At 44.7% G+C, this 21885-nt stretch overlaps 1 protein-coding gene across 1 annotated transcript in view; it reads right to left on the bottom strand.

The window, feature by feature from the left end:
* Positions 1 to 21885, bottom strand: part of EYA2 (EYA transcriptional coactivator and phosphatase 2) — a 258658-nt gene that overhangs the window by 92375 nt on the left and 144398 nt on the right. The window contains exons 6-7 of the mRNA XM_059899040.1: positions 2032 to 2099; positions 354 to 531 (exon numbers count right to left, since the gene is read on the bottom strand). Coding sequence (XP_059755023.1) covers positions 354 to 531; positions 2032 to 2099 — 246 coding nt within the window. The remainder of the gene's footprint in view (positions 1 to 353; positions 532 to 2031; positions 2100 to 21885) is intronic.

Below are 21885 nucleotides of genomic sequence, written 5' to 3' on the forward strand. Positions count from 1 at the left end.
CAGCGATGAAGAGTGGCCCCCACTCGCCACAACTAGAGAAAGTCCTCGCACAGAAACGAAGACCCAACACAGCCATAAATAAATAAATAAATAAACTCAAAAAAAAAAAAAAAGAGAAGGCAGACATTGGAATTTTTAGGTAAAAATCTGTAACTTTTAAACATGGGTGCAATTAAATAACACACACACACACACACACACACACACACACACACACAAAGAAAAGCCAACAAAAGATGAAGTTAGCTCTTGGGTGACCGGTTCATTACAACTGGGACCTATGTCCAGTCCATCCTTCATATAAGAGCTCAGACCACAGCCAGGAATGACCACACGACAGTGACTGTACTTACCGCCAAGCGACTCAGAACTCTGGCTGGGGACGTTGTGAGGTTCCTCCTGCAGGACGTAGGTGGATGTGGAGAGGGGAGAGGAGCAGATGCTGCCGGCCGGGACGTAAGGAGGGCTGTAGGACGAGCTGTAATACTGGGAGTACTGGCTCTGTGGGAAGCCGGGGTAGGAAGGATAGTCCTGGAGAGGGAAACCCACAAGGAAGGCTGTCAGGCTGATGTGGGTAAGGGGCCTCCCAGGCTGGGTCTGTTGTGTCTGTCCCTGTCTCCCCACTATTACAGTAAAAGCTCTATGAGGGCTTTTATAAAAATAAAAGCTCTAGGGGCTCTTTATAGAATAAAAGCTCTAGGGGCTTTCCCTAGAAGCAGATCTCCAAGACAAGGATTCAAGTGCAAGTAGTGGATTTGGGGTGTGAAGGAGAGACCAGCTGGGGAGTGGGGAAGCGAGACAGCAAAGGGGAGAAGGGAAGGCAGCCAGCACAGGGGCTTCTCCAGTGGGAACTGGAGCTGAATTCTACCAGGGAGATGCTGGGGTGGTAGAAAACACATCTCAGAAAGATCTCTCCCAAGGGGCAAGGGAGCTGGGGTATTTATATACCAAGTCCAGCCAGTCTTTGCTTGAGAGCTGCTCCCAGGGAACACTTAATTCCCTGGCACTTCCTGCCTGCTGTATACATTGGTTCCAGAAAACACCCTTGGGCCCAGGGGTGCAGAGCCTGGCAGCTAGAGGTCAACAGGTGCACCCTGAGGGACATGCATGTGGCCCTGACAGCGTCCGTCTTGGTCACGGCTGTGCTGGGCACATATGGGCACTCAATAAATACTGGAAAAATTAGTGAACAAATGAATGAGTAAGAAAGACCACATACACATACCCCAGAGACTAGGTGACATTTTAGGTTCACGGTGGGGGGGGGGGGCGTTGTGCAAACACAGTAGCGCCTACACAGCATTAGGGATCCAGAATCTCCTATGAGGGAGTCCTGGAGATGAAATCGAAGAATGCCAATCTTCTTTATCAAGCTTTGCTTAAACCGACCAGATCGTCCAACTCCCCGACAACAGTCATTGTTTCAAATGTTCGGCCCCACCACAAAGCAGTGCTTCTCAACCCTGCAAGGAGCTCACGGAAGGTTCTTACAGGAAAGGTGCATGAATAGTGCCCAGAGTTCCCGTCCACCTTTAGCGGGTTAATTCTTAATTCACGCTCTAAGTGAAACCAGGACACTCAGACTATTAGCCAGCATCCATCCATCTTCGCAGTGTTGACTAAATTCAATCTAACAAGCATTTATAAAGCTCCCACTCTGTGTCGGGCACTCGACACTGGGATGCAGAGGCGAAGAAGATATAATTTCACCCTGGAGAAGCTTGGGGTCTGGTGAAAGACCACAGGTTATTGCATCCATCCATCCCAGATTCAACAGCCAATGGGTGTCTTAGACTCAGATCAAGATGGAACATATAACGCAGCCCATGTCATCTTGGAAATCTGCCAGCAATTCCAATTTCTCTGCCTCTACACTGTATCTTTCCAATGGCTGTTGGTACGGTCTGGCCCCTGTGTTCTCCAAAACCAGGGAATCAGAGACACGGTTTCTGGTAGGGCTCATAGGTACAAGGGGTCTCTCTGCGTGCCTGGATTTAAGGGGACTATTTAAGGGTGGGGAGCTCTGCCTACCTGGTGCACAGTTCCAAAGCCAGCTGCATTGGTCAGTCCATTTGCTCCTTGATAGATCCCTGCTGTGCCTGCAGGAAGGAGGGACAGGTGAGGTTTTTTACAGTCAGAGAGGGACACGGAGGAGAAAGACGCAGCAGAGAGGTGGGGTCTTTGAGGTCCTCCGACAGGTTGGGATGGAACCTGTGACTCTGACAACCTCTCTCAACCTCAGTGCTCTCAACGAATTAATGAATAACGTGAATAATATTTTAATTAATAATAAATTAATAATATTAATGAATAAAATACAAATAACACCTTCAAAGGATTCTGGTGAGAAATAAATGAGAGTGCACACAACACAGTTTCTGGTACTCGATAGTTATGTTTTAAAAATTATTTATTTAAAAAAATTGTAGGGCTTCCCCGGTGGCGCAGTGGCTGGGAGTCCGCCTGCCAATGCGGGGGACACGGGTTCGTGCCCCGGTCCGGGAGGATCCCACATGCCGCGGAGCGGCTGGGCCCGTGAGCCACAACTACTGAGCCTGCGCGTCTGGAGCCTGTGCTCCGCGGCAAGAGAGGCCGCGACGGTGAGAGGCCCGCGCACCGCGATGAAGAGTGGCCCCCGCTTGCCGCAACTGGAGAAAGCCCTCGCACAGAAACTAGGACCGAACACAGCCAAAAATAAATAAATAAATTAAAAAAAAAAAAAAAATTGTAAATGTACATAACATGAAATTTACCCTTTTAACCATTTTTAAAAACTTTTAAAAATTGAAGTATAGTTAATTTACAATGTTGTGTTAGTTTTAGGTGTACAGCAAAATGATTCAGTTATACATATATGTATCTATTCCTTTTCAGATTATTTTCCATTATAGGTTATTACAAGATGTTGAATATAGTTCCCTGTGCTGTACAGTAGGACGTTGTTGTTTGTCTATTTTATATCATTTAAACCACTTTTAAGTGTACAGTTCAGTGGCATTAAGTACATTCACAATGTTGTGCAACCGTCACCACCATCCATCTCTAGAACCTTTTTCCATCTGGCAAAACTAGAACCATGTGCCCATTAAACAGTAAGTCCCATTTTACCCCCTCCCCTCAGCCCCTAGCAACCACCATTCTACTTTCTGTCTCTATGAATCTGGCTACCCTAGGGAACTCATATAAGTGGAGTCATACAGTATTTATCCTTTTGTGACTGGCTTATTTTACTTAGTATAATGTCTTTAAGGTGCATCCATGTTACAGCATGTGTCTGTCAGCATTTCCTTCCTTTTTAAGACTGAATAATATTTCATAGTGTATATATATCCCATTTTTGTTTATCCATTCATCTGCTGATGGCCATTGGTTTGCTTTTACCTTTTTGCTCTTGTGAATAATGTTGCTATGAACACAAGTATACAAATGTCTCTTTGAGACCCTGCTTTCAATTCTTTTGGGTATATACGCAGAAGTAGAATTGCTGGGTCATTTGGCAATTCTATTTTTAACTTTTTGAGGACCCGCCATACTGTTTTGCCACAGTGGTTGCCTCATTTTACATTCCCACCAACAGTGAGCAAGGGTTTCAATTTCTCTACATCCTTGCCAACACTTATTTTCTGTTTTTTTTTTAAATTGTAGCCATTCTAAAGAGTGTAAGGTGGTAATAATTATGTTTTGAATTAAATGAACGAGTGTAATGACTTCTCCTCTTTGAGCTTCAGTTGTCCCACCTGTAAAATGGGGATAAAAATGATACTACTACTACTACTACTAATACTAGAAAATGCTGCTTAGTGAATGAATGAGTAAATGAATGAATGAGTGTGGTGTCATTTCAGGTAGGGTGGTCAGGGAAGACCTCTGAGATGACATTTGAGTTGAGCCAGGAATGATAAGAGGAAGCCAGTGATGGAAATATCCTGGGGGCAGAGTATTCACAGACACTGAGGTCAAAGACCCTGAGGTAAGGATTAGCTTGACAGTTTAAAGAAAGAGGAAAAGGGTCAATGGAGCAGGAGCCCAGAGAAAGAAGAGGGTGGTGACAGCAATAACAGCAGTGAACTCGTGTGTGTCAGGGCTTCTCACGGGGAAAGCGAGCAGAGAAAAAAGTTAAGTAGCGTGCTCAAGGCAACAGAGATGGTGAGTGACAGCCGCTGGGGCTGGAACCCGGGCAGTCTGGCTCAAGTCTGCATTTTCAACATGACTCTAGACTGTCGTTGCTGCTTCTTTTTAGAATTGTTTTTTGGGATATAATACTATACAATTATATACTATACCATTTATATACTATACAATTCCTCCATTGTAAAAATGTCACTTTTTAAAGTAAATTTCCTTTTTAAAGTAAATCGCTATAATTGTGCAGCCGTCACCACGATGCAGTTTTAGAACATTTCCATCACCCCCAAAGTTCCCTCTGCCTGTCTGCAGTCAACCCCCACTCCCATCCCCAGCCTCAGGCAGCAGTTGATCTGTTGCTTATTCTAGAGTTTGCCTTTTCTAGATATTTCTTAGAAACAGGATCATTACAACATGTATTTGTGTCTGGCCTCTTTCCCTTAGCATCATGCTTTAGAAGTTCATCCATGTTGTAATATGCATTAGTAATTTATTCCTTTTTATTGCTGAATAGTATTCCATACTATGGATGGACCACATCCCATTTTTGGCTATTATGGATAATGCTGCTATAATTATTTGCATACAAGTCCTGTGTGGATATATGTTTCCATTTCTCTCGGGAGAATCCCTAGGAGTAAGACTGTGGAGTCATGTGGTGAGAGTATATTTCACTTTTTAAGAAATGGCCAAACTGAAAAAAACCCCAAAAACACAAAAAAACAGAACCCCAAAAAACCCCAAACAAACAAAAAAGGGAATTCCCTGGCTGTCCAGTGGTTAGGACTCCGCACTTTCACTGCTGAGGGCCCAGGTTCAATCCCCAGTCAGGGAAATAAGATCTTACAAGCTGCATGGCACAGCCAAAAAAAACAAAGAAATGGCCAAACTGTCTTCCAATGCGTCAGTGCCATTTTACATTCCTACCAGCAATGTATGTTTTATATTCCCACCAGCAATGGAAGAGAGTTCCAGTTTTCCAGCACTTGGTATGTTCAGTCTTTGTGATTATAGCCATTCTAGTAGGTGTGCAGTGGTATCTCATTTTGGCTTTAAGTAGCGTTTCTCTAATGACTAACCATGTTGGGCATCTTTTCATGTGTTTATCAGTCATGCATCTTCTTTGATGAAGGTCCATTCAAATCTTTTTCCCACTAAAAAAAAAGTTGGGCTTGTCCTCTTAATACTGAATTGTAAGAGTTCCTTATATGTTCTGGAAACAAGTTCTTTATCAGACATATTATTTACAAATATTATCTCCCAGTCTGTAGCTTGTCTTTTCATTTTCTTAATGGTGTCTGTTGAAAAGCAGAGCAAAAGTTTTAGTTACCAATTTTTTATCATGAATCTTGCTTTTGCTGCCTAACCCAAGGTCATAAAGATTCTTTATGTTTTCTTCTACAAATTTTATAGTTTTGGGTCTTACATTTAGGTCTATGATATAATATAAGTTAATTTTTGTGTACAGTGTGAGGTAAGGGTCTAAATTAATCTTTTTGCATATGGCTATCCAGTTGTTCCAACACAACCGTAAAAATTTATCCTTTCCCTCACTGAATTACTTGAAACCTTTATCAAAAATTAATTGACAATATATAGAATGGATAAACAACAAGGCCCTACTGTATAGCACAGGGAACTATATTCAACATCCTGTGATAAACCATAACGGAAAAGAATATGAAAAAGAATATGTATATATATAACTGAGTCACTTTGCTATACAGTAGAAATTAACACAACATTGTATATCAACTATATTTCAATAAAATTAAAAAAAATTAATTGACAATAGATGTGAAAGTTTATTTCTGGACTCTCTATTCTTTTCCACTGAGATATCTATCCTATACTAATTCCATCCTGTCTTTTTTTTTTTTTTAAAATAGATGTTTTTGTTTTTTTAAAAATTTATTTATTTATGTATTTATTTTTAGCTGCGTTGGGTCTTTGTTTCTGTGCGAGGGCTTTCTCTAGTTGCGGCGAGCGGGGGCCACTCTTCATCGCGGTGCGCGGGCCTCTCACTGTCGCGGCCTCTCTTGTTGCGGAGCACAGGCTCCAGACGCGCAGGCTCAGTAGTTGTGGCTCACGGGCGTAGTTGCTCCACGGCATGTGGGATCCTCCCAGACCAGGGCTCGAACCCGTGTCCCCTGCATTGGCAGGCAGATTCTCAACCACTGCGCCACCAGGGAAGCCCCCATCCTGTCTTTTTAAAAAATTTTTATTTTATATTGGAGCACAGTTGATTAACAATGTTGTGTTACTTTCAGGAGTACAGCAAAGTGATTCAGTTATACATATACACATATCTATTTTTTTTCAAATTCTTTTCCCACTTAATGGGGAACAGAATAATAACTTGGGTTATTACAGAGTATTGAGCAGAGTTCCCTGTGCTATACAGTAGGTCCTTAATCCTGTCTTGATTACTGTAGCTTTATAGCAAGTTTTGAAACCAGCTAGTGTAAGTTCTCTAACTTTGTTTTTCTTTTCCAAGATTGTTTTGGCTTCTCAGTATAAACTTGGCATTTACATATTAATTTTTGAATAAGCTTGTCAATTTCTATTGGCTAGAAGAAAGTGGTACAACAATTTTCAAGAGTATCAACTCAGAATTCTATATCCTTCAGAAATGAAGGGAAATCAATATATTCTAGAATGAAGGAGATCTAAGAGAACTTGTCACTATAGATCTACCCTGAAATAATGGATACAGGAAGTTCTTGAAAGAGACAGGAAATTTTAAAAAGAAAAGAAAAAAGGAATCTTGAAACATCAGGAAGGAAGAAAGAAAAAGAAAAAGAGTAAAAATACTGTATGGGTAAATAAAGTCTCTTCTCCAAGAGGTTATACCAGTAACTCAATATACTAGGTTCATAACAGTTTGCTATTAAATTTTAGGAATTACTTTTTCCAGTGTGTTTTATAATTATATAAAACATTGAAATGGTTCTAAAGTCAAATTGACAAAATAAGCTAACCATATCCTTATCCAGAGGTGAGGGGGATTATGTCCTGGGCACTGGGAAGGCAGTGGAGAGGTAAGCTGCCAGTAAGTGCTTTCACTGGGAGCCTGGGGGGCACAGGGAAGGGTTCTGAAATGCAAGCTGGTGAGGGGTGGAGCCAGGGAGGGCTTCCTGGAGGAAATGACATCTAAACTAACCTCTGGAGGATGAGTAGGAGTTAGCCAGGTGAAGGGAGCAAGAACCAGGAATACTGCCACACCTGGGCATCCCCTCCTGACCTTCATTACATGTGTAACAGAGAAGAGCAAAATTTGACTCCATGTTGGATGTTTCTTTCACTTTAACCTTTGCTTTTCGTTGCTTTTGTTATTATAATCTGCCTCAGGGAACCCTGCCCCTCTGCCTGAATACTAAAGGGTCTTTGTTCAGCTCATAGGGAGACAATCTGACCCTGCCTACCTGTGAATGGCTGAAGAAAAGAAGAAATTAACACATCCCCTCGCCAATGCTGGCCAAGCCAGGAGATGTTTTGCAAGACTAATGGCCTTTTTACTTTACTTTCTCACCTCCTCCCCCACTCTCTGTTCTATAAAAGAAACTGGCATCCAGACCCCAATAAGATGGTTTTTGGGGACACTAGTCTGCCATCTTCTCTGTCTGCTGGCTTTCCGAATAAAGTCGCTATTCCTTGCCTCAACACCTTGTCTCCCGATTTATTGGCCTGTCGTGCGGCAAGCAGAATGAGCTTGGACTCGGTAACACATGGAGGCCTATCTAGGACACAGAAACCAGAGAATTTGTCCACGCTAGTATGGCATGATGTGCTGGAATCCCATTCGTTCCTCAATGGCCTGTCCAGACACATCTGGCAGAAAGTCTAGGCCAGTCTATTCCATTCAAGGTCATTTTTGGGGTCCTGGTTACCATGGCAACTCTACCTGCTAAATCATAGGAACACGCCTGCCTTAGGAAGTCACTTCTGGATGCAGTGTTTTCTCTCCTGATTTCTCTTTTCTTTTATGGTAACCTTCTGAATGACAATATAAGGCAGGTTTGGAAATAAACAGGCCACAGTCTTGTCCCTTGGTATTCCTTCTCCAAAATGGCCTCTTGTTTGTTTTCATTTTATGACCCAGGGGCATGAGAAGAATGGACAGCTGGACAAATTGCAGTGTGCTGAGGGCAGTCCCAGAGCCCCTGCAGTGAGAGAGCCCTCCCATGCCAGAGAGGACGCTGAGGAGGGGGGCACGTGGTCCCAGAAATCTCGTGCCATGCATGTGGTTTGCAAATGGACCCACCTGGAGCTGCAATGTTAAATGCTGACCTCTTGCCTCCATCTGGCTGGTGGAAGGCCTGGTGAGGGCTGGGGAAGGCAAGGACGAGATGAGGAAAACATCCTCTCTTAAGGTGATGATGGTGGCAGCTCCTGCTAGGGGCCCCTCCAAAATCCATTCATTCCTTCTCTCTCATATTAATAGAATCTCTGCTTTCAAGCTGAGCACATGGCCAATTAGAATAAGCACTACATTTCCCAGCTTCCCTTGTGGCTGGTGTGGCTATGTGATGAGTTCTAGAGAAGGGAAGAGGGACAAGTAATGTGTGTGCGACGTCCTGTTCGTGCCCTTAAAGGGCAGAGGCAGGTTCTTCCTTTCCTGGGAATGGAGCTATCTTGGACCATAGAGCTGAGCAACTAAACATAGGAGCTTGGACCCCTGCCACATTTGCAGACCAGAACCATCACATCAGTGTGGACTTTTAGGTGAGAAAGAAATGCCCTTCTTTCTTATTGAAGACATTGTAATTTTGTGTGTCATATCAGAGAACTGCTTTTTCTTCGGTTGACTGGTTTTCTTGGGTTTTAAGTAAAAGTAGACTTTCATTGCCTGGCTCAGTAAAACAATTTTTTTTTTTTAGAAATATTTGTTTTTTTCATTTTTTCTTTTTTTAAAAAAATATTTATTTATTTATTTGGCTGTGTTGGGTCTTAGTTGCGGCATGTGGGATCTTTGTTACGGCGCACGGGCTTCTCTTTAGTTGTGGTGCATGGGCTCCAGAGCGTGCGGGCTCAGCAGCTGCGGCATGCAGGCTCTAGAGCTCATGGGCTTAGTTGCCCCGCAGCATGCGGGATCTTAGTTCCCCAACCAGGGATCGAACCTGCGTCCCCTGCATTGGAAGGCAGATTCTTAACCACTGGACCACGAGGGAAGAAGTCCCTCAGTAAAACGATTTTTAAGTGGATGGTCATTCATTCATTCAACAATCATTTCCAAGTGATGTACCAAATATTCCTGTGTCAGGCACTTTTCTAGTACAGTAAGCAAGGGTTGACACGTTCAGAGAGGACAGACAGAACACCGCTGAGTGAATAGATACACAAGGAGTTGAGATAATTCCAGACAGATCAAAACACAGTGATGCATGAGCGCAGCCTTACTGAAATGTGGACTGGGGACTGGGGCCTGCCCACAAACTGGTAATTACCAGTTGGTGATGAGATGAATACAAAAATTGAGAGCCAGTGTGTAGAACTGTCTGCTGAATCTGATAATAAAAAATCAGGGCTTATAATTTGCAACTTTAAAGTAAGTTCTATTGTTTCTCAATCTTTTTTTCATTATTGCCACTCCTCTCCCCTCCATCCTTTTTAGATTCCCCCAATCTCCCCTCCCCCTGTAAAATTTTAATATTACAGATATACTACATATCTGTTTATATCTTATACTTTACTATGTTTATTTTAATATATATTTAATACTTAATATGTATTTATATTTAAATACTTATATATAGGTGTGCTTAACACAAAAACAGGAAGATGTTTTTGCCTCCCCGAGAACCATTTTTTGTCCCCTTTGGGTGATATCTTCCCCATCGAGAATGGATGTTCTAGTGATTCATTTTCACTGTATTTTACACTAAATTAAGGAAAAAACCTTGGTCCTTCACCCCAGAGAGTATGTGAAGTACTGAGTGATACAGCACCTGGAGGTGGCCCTCCGTATCAAGTAAAGACATTCCCAGAATTGGATGCTGTTACATATAGTGACCTGTTTAATGCTGCTGTTCACCCTCACGGTAGAAATTGTTATTCAGTTTACAGAAACTCAGTGTTGGAAGAGTTCCATGGCTTTCCCAACCACATCTGAGCTGAAAACTGCTGCTCCTTCACATCTACTAGGTTGACCATAAAAAACCCAAAAAAACACAAAGCAGAAAATAACAGGAGTTGGCGACGTTGTGAAGAAATTTGAAGCCTCGTACATCATTGGTGGGAATATAAAATGGTGCAGCCACTGTGGAAAAGTCTGAAGATGCCTCACACAGTTAAACATAGAATTACTATATGATCCAACAATTCCACTCCTGGGTATGTGCCCAAAAGAACTGAAAACAGGTGTTCAAACAAAAACTTGTTCACAAACGTTCACAGCAGCACTATTCTCAATTGCCAAAAGGTGGAAACAACCCAATGTTCATCAACTGATGAAAGAATAAACAAAATGTGGCATATCTATTCAATGGAATATTATTCAGCTATAAAAAGGAATGAAGTACATGCTACAACATGGATGAATCTCAAAAACATTATGCTAAGTGGAAGAAGCCAGACACCAAAGGCCACATACTCAAAGATCCGATTTATATGAAATGTCCAGAATAGGCAAATCCATCGATACAGAAAGTAGATTAGTGGTTGCCAGCGGCTTGTGGGGAAGGGGGAATTGGGATTGAGAGCTTAATGGGTATGGGGTTTCCTTTTGGGGTGAGGAAAATGTCTTGGGATTAGATAGAGGTGGTGGTTGCCCAACATTGTGAATGCACTAAACACCACTGAACTGTATGCTTTAAAATGGTCAATGGTTTAATTCTAAGTTATGTGAATTTTATCTCAGTTAAAAACAAAACAAAACTGCTGCTTCTGCTACCTCCCAATATTGTCTCCACAGCCCATCTCCCAGGCAGCAGTAAAGGAAGGAAGGGTACAGAGGGGCCCAGAAACATGATGACACCCGCCTCGGCCACAGCCCTGGACACTCCCCACCTCGAGCCCCGAGAGAAGAGGTGATATGAGTCTCATTCCTTCCACCCACCCCGATTTCAGGGAGAAATTCTTGTCCCTACCCTCTTTGGGACCAACCTCGTGTTCCCTTTTCATGTTTTCTTTCCCTTTGTTGGCAGTATTATGGCTCCATCATAACCAGGCTGCCAAGACTCTCCGCAGAAGGTTCTTCTGAACGCAGGTCAGACAAGCTGGTCCCGCCCCCCAGGCAACACGCACCACTTTCTGAGATCATCAGACAGCTCTCGCATGCAGGGGCCGCTTACAATACGGGTGAGATTTGGGATCTTTTAAATGTTGTCAGTTCAAAAAGATCCGTCCTCCTTAATTACAGCTGTCAAGAAGAGAACCGGGTTCCCTTAATTACACTCTGTGTAAATTGGGAAGCGAACATGTTTATGGTGTGATTCTTGCACACGATACTAAGCCTTCTTGTTTGTCCAAATTAACTGCATAAAAGAGCTGGTGCCTGCCTGTGATACGGGAGACCTGCCAGCAAACCTGGCACCAGACGTGCAATCGAGAGGGCACTTCGGAGTGGCCTGTGACATTCCAGAGCAGATTCTACATGGTGGGTTAGACAATCAGAAATCATATCTATAGGGATATGTTTAATGGAGAGATCCGAAAGAAAATGCGGAGAGGTGTGAACTTTCTGGGTGTTTCTCCTCAACTTTCCCACTGAGAAATCGCTCCTGTGGTGTGTCTGACGTGGATGCTTTAATTCCACTCTTCCTTCCTCCACCCGGTAGCTCTCACCACGCAATCACAAGTGAGAGGTGGAAAGCAAATCCGGGATCAGAGGGGGAAGGCAAGCGTGTCAGGGCCACGCTCTGATACGCTTTGGGACTCCTCCTCCCAGATGGTCACATCGGGGTCACGGACCCTGAGGCTGGGTGCACAGCATGGGTAGAAGAAGAAGAAAGATGCAGCAGGAATGAGTTATCTCAGCTCTTCTGATCCAACGTGTAGGTGCCAGAGTCTGGGAGGATCTGACATGCAGGCTAATGCTTCTTGAACTCTCTGTAAAGGACTGGTTTTTAAATGCCTAACCTTTTGGGGAAGAAGATGTGACAATTCATGGTGTGATTCGACAGCTCCAAAACTGCTCTACACCCTGTGCTAGGAGACGAGTCCACGATCACGTGCTCGAATGTTGGGGCAATAGCGAATCATTGTGAAAGTTTCTCACTCCGGTCCCGTATTTATGTTATTACAGGCCAGCAAGTCTGTGGACTGACCCCACTCGGCAGGCCAACTAAGAATGAGGTTGAGGTAGGTAAGAAATAGAAGGAAAGAAGGCTTTTCTTAAGGTGTGGGGTGGAGGGGGGAGGGGGATGCAATTCTCCTGGTTAGAGAAACAGGGCAGAGCAAGAGGGAAGGGAAAAGAGTGAGTGGAGTAGAATGAGGATGAGCGGGAGTTCCTGGGGCAGACGGATTCTATTCTCTACACCTGCATACAGCTGCTGAGAAAGCAGCAAGACCCCCAAATCAGAAGTGGCTGTGTGTGCTGAGTCTAAGGTCGGCAGCACTCAAAACCTTACAGGCCCAGCAGGGGAAGGAGGCCAGAGGAGCTGGTGCAGACACAATGAAAAATGGTGACTGACGCACAGTTTTGGTGTCGGGGAACAAGAGGGGGTGGTGTGGATTGTGGCAAACTGGAATGCACAGTTTCCATCTAAGGGGGCAGCAGTTTGTGGCAGACGCTACTTGGTTCCCCAGGAAGCACTCCCAATTCCTTTCTGCCTGGCAGCTTCAGGACGGCCATGTAATCTAGCTCTGGCCAAGGGGGCTTCTGGGAGAGACTTTTCTTTTGTTCCTCTGCCGGATCCTCCCCTGGATTATGTGAGGATGTAACGTCTGGAGTTACAGCAGCTATCTTGGAACAGGAGGTCACAAACATAAAAGCAAAAAGCCCACATGCTAAGGCAGAAGGAGTAAAAGGATGAAAAGAACTTGGTCCTTGAAGATAAAATTGAGCTGACAAACAACCTTGGGGTCTAGGCTTGTTAAATACACAGTAAGTACCAATATGGTTTAAGCTGGTGGGAGTTGGGCTTTTTGTTCCTTGCAGCCCAAAGCATTCCTAACTCATACAATACTACTTAGCTCCAGCTGACCCTTGTCACCTAGACATGTGAGTCGAATGTAGCCAGGGCTTCTTATTTTTCCAAACAAGTCAGAAATCTGGATTTGTATATAAAATGTCCCAATTTTTAAATGTAGGCAACAAATACAAAGTAGTTGGACAAAACAAAAACAAAACAAAATAAAACAAACAAAAACATGATTGCAGGGTGGGTGAGGCCTATGGGTTTTCAGTTTGTGATCTCTGGTCTAGGAAGACAGGGCAATAAAAGATTCCTGTGCCCACGATGTGGCAAAGACACAGGGATGAAGAGCCCCAGACCCAAAAGGGCCACGTGGACCAAGACAGTGGATGACCCAGCAGCAGCCTGGGCCCCAGTGATGGAAGACGGGATGGGACCCTGCTCCCACAACACACTGGCACTAGGTAAGATTCTGGAACCATGGTCAAAATTCTGGAGAGTTTGGGGAAAGCCCTGAAACACTAAGATGAAACTTTCTTACCAGCCCAGGGGAATGGTGGCTCAAAATACAAATCCTGTTGAGATGCTGAAAATAAAGTCAGTTCTATCTTTTAATCCCCTTAAGTTCACAGACTGAGATTTATACCTACTATACAAGGGACCGAGGAATTCTTTATGTCCCTGGAACCATGCCTCCACCAACGTCAGAGAACCTGTGTGGACAGCATCCTCTTTTGCCATCCTGCAAAAGGTCAGGTGCTGATGAGTTCATTCAAGTTCACTGCACCTTTTCCTCATGAGTGCACCCAAGACCTCTCTTTTTAAAAATTTGTTTCCGGTCACTCTCTGTCACTCCATAGGTGTGTGTTTGTGCATATCCTTTTGTTTCTGTGTTCTTGCAAAAAGTGCACTAGTGTTTTGTGGGCAGGTATAATTTCTGTAAATTCTGTGTGTTGCATTTCTCAGTTTTTTTCACCCAGCGTTAGGTTCTTATCTTTGTGACTGTGGGTACATCTCGCCTGTCGCGCAGGCAGCTGCCCAGCCCTCCCTCATGTGCTTTCTCCATATCTCTCCTGCTCCCTCCTCCATCCAGGAGAGGACCTGGGATACCTTCATCTCCGCCCACCACAAACAAGGCTGCTGTGAACATCCTTGGACCTCTTCCCTCGTGGCCTGTGTGTGCGTTTACTCGGGATGTATCCCCATGAGTGGGACTGCTGGGTCCCAAGGTCGAACAGACCGAGTTTCCCTAAGGGCTGAGTGAGTGCTCTCGGCGCGGCTGCCCAGGGCATGTTCCCACCGGCAGTGGCATCGGGTCCCCGACCCCCGCATCCCCACCAGCAGCTGGCATCATCCCACTTGCTAATCTTTGCTATCCTACTAGGACCAACATGTTATCTCATTTATTGTCTTTAATTCACATTTCTCTGATTACTGGTGACTCTGCACATCCCTTCTTGCGCTTGTTGCCTTCTGGATTTCCTTTTTAAGGAGATGGTGACAGTCACCAATGAAAACCTCTCCTCCCTCTCCTGGGCCAAGCTCAGCTTTAACTTAATCTAAGCCCTTAGAAACTTCAGTTACTGACGTTAGCAGCTGGACTAATAATAATAATGGCCTCCATTTATTGAGCACTTATGACCTTCCCCAGGGCTGGTCATTTTATATGCATTATCTTTTAAAATTTCCATCACAACCCTAAGAAGGAGGTCCTATTAGGAAGTGACAGAGCAGGGTTCAAGCCCAGGTCAGCCTGACTCCAAAGCCCAGGCTCCCAGCCTGTGTGCAGCCCAGCCTTCCAAGCATCTGTGGAAATAGCACAGGTCACCGCCATCCTGATTTCACTGTCACCCATAGGTCTGACATGCCATCCCAAGCAAAGGAAATCTCACGGATAATCCCAATGAACAAGCATCCCCTCATCAACATTACTTGCTTTGGAATCCATCTTACAATTTCTTTCCCTACAACGAAGGGACCTACTCGACTAGGGCCACAGTGACACTCAAAAACAGGTACCCGTTCAGCAATTAAGTCTGACTGCTGCCAGTATTCAAATAAAGTTGAAGAAAACATACCAGGACTGCAAGTGAAAAAGGTCTGGATATGCAACTGGGGGAGGGGGGGTGATATAAAAAGTCGTCAGCAGATAATGTATAACAGAGAAGAACCACAAGTAGAGAGAGGTGAGCCCGCTGCAAAACCCCACCCGCTCAAGTACCCCAGCCATGGCCCAGGTTCCAAAAAGCGACAAACCACAGCTCTTCATAGGTCCATTTTCTGCTTCTTTTCTTTACCCAGAATCCAAAGTGGTGAAGGCAAAGACCTGGCAAGCCCTGGCCCCGCCCTTTACCTACTGTGTTCACGCACCCAGGCATTCATTCATTTATTCAATAAATATTTGCTCAGTGCCTCATATGTGCCAAGATTTCTATCTTGAGAAAGAGCTGGGTCCCGTCTTCTTGGATCTAAGAGCCTGGAAGGGGTGGACGACAACAGCAAATCCATATGTAATTGATTATTTGCCCTGGTGACTATGGACAAGTGGCTGAAATGTCTAAACCTCAGTTTCCTCATCTGTAAAATGGAGCTGAGCATAGTTTATTTATTTGATTTATTATGAGGATTCTGTGAGATAAGGCTTATGAAAGGCAGAGCCCAGCACCGAGTAAGTGTTCAATAAATGGTAGCTGGGATTATTGCTCTCTGCATGTTCATAATCACCGCCAGAGGTATCAACAATGCTAATATTTCATTGATCTGCTATTTTAAAAATATTCAGGGGAATAAAAACATCCAAGGAAAGTTAAAAAAAACAAAACAATTTGGATAGGGCCGAACAGCAGATCCCAAATGAAAACAAAGGATTTTGGACCCAGATCGAGCTCCCAGCTCTGAGACCCACACGTGATCCACATGCCAGGAAGGGAGGCTCCCATGTCCATCTTGCTGACGCTGAGTCAGCTAGCCCATTCTGCCATCTTAAAAAATCCAAACACGCCCCCAGCGCCTGTCCTCCTGCATCTTTGCTCCACATGGAGTCCAGCCCACATCTGTGTTTAATCAAATCAGTTGCTAAATGTCACAATGGCCTCATTCACAGGTAGCATAAAGCATATTTAACTGGTAATAAAACAATCCACATTCCTGAGAATGCCATTTCAGATAGGCTGTCCTGTCACTGCGTTTCTGTCACACGAGTCAAAATAATGCTGGAGCAGAGATGGGGGAGAAGGGGGCCAAGAAGGGTAACGATGCTATGAGGAGAAAGCCATCACATGCAGATCCACGTGTGCTGGTGTGGGAAGATGTCCAACAGGCAGTGCTGGGTGACAAATGGCAAGACGCAGAATCGTGAGGCTATTCTGAGCACACACGAGACGAAACGTTGACATTTGTTAATTTCAGTTACGTGGAAGATTGATAAAGCTGGAGGGCCTCTTCGAGGAGGTGGCAGTTGAGCAGAAGCTAAATGGATGAGAAAGAGCCAGCCACGTGAAGGGCTGGGGAAAGAGCACTCCGGGTTGGGGGCAACAGCAAAATGTAAAGGCCCTGACGTAGGAAGAACAAAAAGAAAGCCAGTGTGAGTGAAATGGAAAGGATTGGGGGCAGTCTGCACGATGAGGTCAGAAAGGGTCTTCAGGGGCTGAATCAGGCTAGGCTTGGCAGGGGGTAGTTACAGCAAGGCACTGGCATTTATTTCTGATTGCAACGGGAAAGCCCAGAGGGGCTTTCAAGCAGGGGAGTGGCATGATCTGGTACAACACGGGAAAGGACTGACTGTGACTTCTACACTCAGTGTGGTGGAAACAGATCAGGGGGTCACGATGGATCCCAAGACCAAATGCATTATTCTTACTGCCAAGTATCTCTGGAGAGATTCTTGAGAATGGTAACTCATAAAGATCAGAGATTCTGAAACACATTATACTGTGGGAGAGAAATTTTCAGATATCAAGTGCCTATGGAAGGCACTAAGGTTAGACATGACTTATATTGCCCTGGTGGAAATTTGGCAGGAATGGAGTATGTGACCCAGCTTGGACCAATTAGTGCATCACATTCCCCTGAGCACAATGATCGCTTTAGGGGAGTGCATCTGAACTAAGCAGGTCCAAATGACAAGGAATCTCAAGATGTTGTACGGTAAAAAGGCTGGAGCTGCTGCAGCCACTTGGTCACCATGAGGGCACTTGGCATTTACATGACTGCCCTCCTCCAAAAAGAGATAACATACCCATTTTTCACTGACTAGATATGTAAAAAATGTCTGTTGAAAGAACAGATGGATGACTGAATCATCATCTTTGGTGCTCTCCCCCTCTCATAGATCTAAATACCAACACTAATTTCTGTGAATAGGGTCTCTAGAATATCCTGCAATTCTATCCATTTTTCTCCATCTTCACCACCACCACCTCCATGCCTCCATCATCTCTTTGCCCAGGGTATGCGTAGTTTCTTCATTGATTTTCCTGCATCCACCCTGACCCTGGTTCAATTCCTTATCCTCAAAGCTGCTCTTTTCCAGCCTCCCTGGCTTCCCCTTGTATTTATAACCCTCCACCATGTCCACAGGCCTGCTGTGACCCGCCTCTTCTCTGACCTCACTGAGCTCCACCTTTCTGCCCTGTTGTGGGTTGAATTGTGTCCCCTGGAAAGAACGATTCAAGTCCTAGCCCCAGGACCTATGAATGTGACCTTATTTGGAAACAGGGTCTTTGCAAATGTAATCAAGCTAAGATGAGGTCATCCTGGATTAGGGTGGGCCCTGATCCAATGACTGGTGTCCTCACAAGAGAGAAATTTGGACACAGGCCTGCAGAGGGAAAAAGGCCCTGTGAAGACAGAGGCAGAGACCGGAGTGATGAGTCTCCAATAAGCCAAGGAAGGCCAAGGATTGCTGGCCACCACCAGAAGCTGGGAGAGGGGCAAGGAACAGATTCTCCCTCAGAGCCTTCAAAGGAACCAACCCTGCAAACACCTTGATATTGGACTTCTGGCCTCCAGAATCGTGAGGGAATAAATTTCTGTTGTTTTAAACCACCCAGTTTGTGGCACTTTGTACTGCAACCCTAGCAAACCAGGACACCCGCGCTTTGCCTCCCTCCAGCCACCTGGCCATCGAGAACATCATTTTAGGATGTCTGCATTTGCTCCTCCCTCTGCCTGGAATACCTTCTCGTAGCCCAAATGTTACTGTGCACAGGAATCATCTAGAGATCCTGTTAAAAAGTAGATTCTGCAGGTTCTGGGTGAGACCTGGGATTTCTAACCCTCTTCTGGGTGAGGCCGATGTTACCAGACCAGGAACCACAGCTGGAAGCCCTGACCCCTCCCCATGGCTGGCTGCCTCCTCAGTCAGATGCCAGCTCCGAAATGACACTCCGTGACCACGCCAGCTAGAGCAGTCCCCACCAACCCACCACTCCAGCCACACCTTACATATTACCCTGGTTTTGATTTTTTTCTTTCAGTAGCACTGACAGCCTCTGAAATCATCTTACGCTTTTAGACACACATTTATTGTTTATCTCATTCCCACTTGGATGTAAGCTCCCTGAGTGCAGGGACTTTGTCTTTTATTCACTGTTTTATGCTCGGTTTCTAGAAGAGTAGGTGGTATATGACGGGCTCTCTGGAAATAATTTTTGAAAAAAAAAAGTCTGTTTTGTTTTTGGCACTATTTTTAGCTCCTAGCACCCTATGTGACACATTACAAACATTCAATAGTTATTTATTGAATGAATTTAAAAAGTGAATAAACTGACTGATAACTTTCTGATTACTGAGCATGTATTATGTGCCAGGAACTATGCTAGGTCCCTCTCCGTGATTATCCTAGTTTATCCCCCTTCTGACAAGGAGAACAGAACAACGTAGGCTCTATGTGACCTCTTTTCAATCATTTCACCAATGTTTACTGAGCACCTATTATATGCCAGTCTGCCCTAAGCACTAAGGACACAGCAACGGACAAGATGATGGAAACCACTGCCTCCGTGGAGCTGACCTCCTAGTGAGGAGGGGCTGAAAGTGAGTAAGTATGTGAAATAATATGTTAGATGGTGACAGGAGCTAGAGTCAGCCAAAGCAAGGACGGGAACTACGGAACGCTGGGGTATAGGGTGGGTGGTCAGGGAAGGCTCCGCATTTTAGTAAAGACTTGTGGGAGGTGAGAGAGCCAAGCCCAGAGAGGATGAGCTACTCACAGTTTATAACTCAAGAGACTATAAGTGGCAGAGTTGGGATTCACACCCAGGACTGTCTGACTCTGGAGCCTGCTGTTCTCCACCTCAACGTTCTCCCACCTCCAACTTGCTGGAATTTCCATCCCCCTGGAAGGTTCATTAATAGTTTTAGTGGCTGATTGATTCCACCTAGCTAAAAGTTCCTTTCCCCCCTCTTCCTTGCAGTTGTACCTGTTACACAGGGTTCTGATTCCCCGACAGCAGATAGCTGCCTGCTGGGCTGTCTTGATCATGTTTTGTGATGCCAGCCGCACGCGCTGTGGCCAGGCTGCCACAGTGAAGCCCCGCAGAACGCGTGTTTCTAACCCCCTGGCAGCCAGCACTCAGCAAGCAGGGGAAAGTCTGCTGGAGGCCAGGGGCTCGCCCTGGGGCAAACAGAGGCCAACATCTGGTTCGTGACAGGGTGGCCATCCAAAAGCCATGGTACGGCCTCTGGTCTAAAGTTTCCTGGCAGTAAAGACAACCTTCTCCAAATTGATACTTTTTCAAATAGAGAGGTCAAGTGCTCCCCAAAATGACCTCCCACGGCAATCCTCGAACGCCTCATAAGCTCACAAATCCTACATCTGTCCGACTTGACGGGGCAAAGAGCCTCGTAAAACGGTACATCCTTCTCAGGTACCCTTTACAGAAGTACTGGGCTTGCTTTCTCTGAATGCTCTGCTCCTCTGCTTACAAAGCTGCCTCTCTTAAGTGTTTACCGTTAGGAATAAGGTTCCTTCCGCAGACCTGTAAATTCCAAGTGGGTCCATCTAAGGTACCCCAGGAGGATGTGGGAATACCTTACGCAAAGGCCACAGCTTTCCTTAAGATGTCTCCCACTTTTAGATCAAAGCCGACTTGTCCTGGGTCCTAAGAGCCATAATTCACTCCTTGCCCTAAAACCTCACGTGGCTTTTAAAGATTTGATGGTCCGAGCAGCTGCGGACCTTGGCTTTCATCTCTGCTGGATTTATTTCCCCTTCTCTGGACAGCAATTCCAATCTTTGTAGCTTCAATTATTTCCAAAGTCCCAGAATTTGGGTGTCATTCTACCCCACTCCCGCCATCACTAGTGGGTGTTTTTAAGTCTGTCTTAAAACTCAGAGGGGCACTCACACACACAAACCACACCCTACGTATTAGGTCAGCCCAAGGGATGGATGAGGCCTGCTGACGAGTCCCGCTGCATATTTTGTGTTTATTTTATATTTTCCCTTCTCTCTACACAAGGAAAGCATTTAAACCAAAGGGTTATAGGTCATGGACTCTGCTGATCAAAGTTAACATCATGGGTAATAAGAAAGACTGATATCCTGTAGCCCTGATAAGATGCACTGAGGGTACAACATCACGCGTGTGGTCTCCTTGTCCCAAATGCACAACAGCAATCTAACCTTGAGAAAACATTAGACAAACCCAATTGAGGGACATTTGACAAAAATGTCTGATGGGTATTCATCAAAGTGTCAAGGCCATGAAAAACTGGAGGTCTGCTGCAGATTGGGGACCAGGAGAGACCAAATAACTAAATGCGATGTGGGATCCTGGAACAGAAAATGGCTGTTTGTGGAAAAACTGGTAAATTTCAAATAAGGGCGGTAGCGCACTTAAAAGCACAGTGCCCCTGTTAATTTCCTAGTTTTGATCACTGAACTATGGTTCTGGAAGACTCACATTAGGGGAAGCTGGGTGAAGGGTACACAGGAACTCTCTGTCCTATTTTTGCAACTTTTCTGTAAGTCTAAACTCACTTTAAAAGAAAAACTTAAAAAAAGAAAAAGAACAGATTCTGACAGAGTTTGAATCTGCTACTTACTGGCTAGGTGACCCTGTGCAAATTAAGTAACTCCTTTGTGCCTCAATTTCTCCATCTGTAAAATGGGTATTGAAGATAATACCCACCTTACAGGTCATCATGAATATTAAATGAATTAATACATGCACTGTGTTGAGAACTGGATCTGGTACAGAAATGCTGGAACAAATGTCATCCACTGTTAGTATCATTAATCTTATCGTTCTCACTTCTGCTATTTCTCTTTTGTTGGGAGAGAATGGGGTGAAACAAGTATAGCAATTCAGTGTCCTCTGTCAGCTTATCAACCTGGACATTTCATAATATGTGCCAGGCAACTGCTGCATAATATTTTTAAAACTAACACAAGTTAGTGATTTCATATAAAAATCCATATTTCGCACTTCTGTTTGAGCAAAAAAGTGAGGGAGGCTCTGGAAAAATGGGTCTACTTTCTGCCATGCAGTCTCACACTACAAATGAGTAGTGTCTGCCCCTTTTAGATGGAGCACGTGTTCTCCATGGAACCATACTCCCCTCCCCTCCCTATTGCCTTCCCACCACTAAGGATAAATCCTATCATCCTTGGCTTGATATATTTCCTACAGTTAAAAAAAAAGTTTCTGTGTATCTGTAGTTGGTTGAATAATGGCCC

Source organism: Balaenoptera ricei, chromosome 15, assembly GCF_028023285.1.
Source record: "Balaenoptera ricei isolate mBalRic1 chromosome 15, mBalRic1.hap2, whole genome shotgun sequence".
NCBI classification, from domain to species: Eukaryota; Metazoa; Chordata; class Mammalia; order Artiodactyla; family Balaenopteridae; genus Balaenoptera; species Balaenoptera ricei.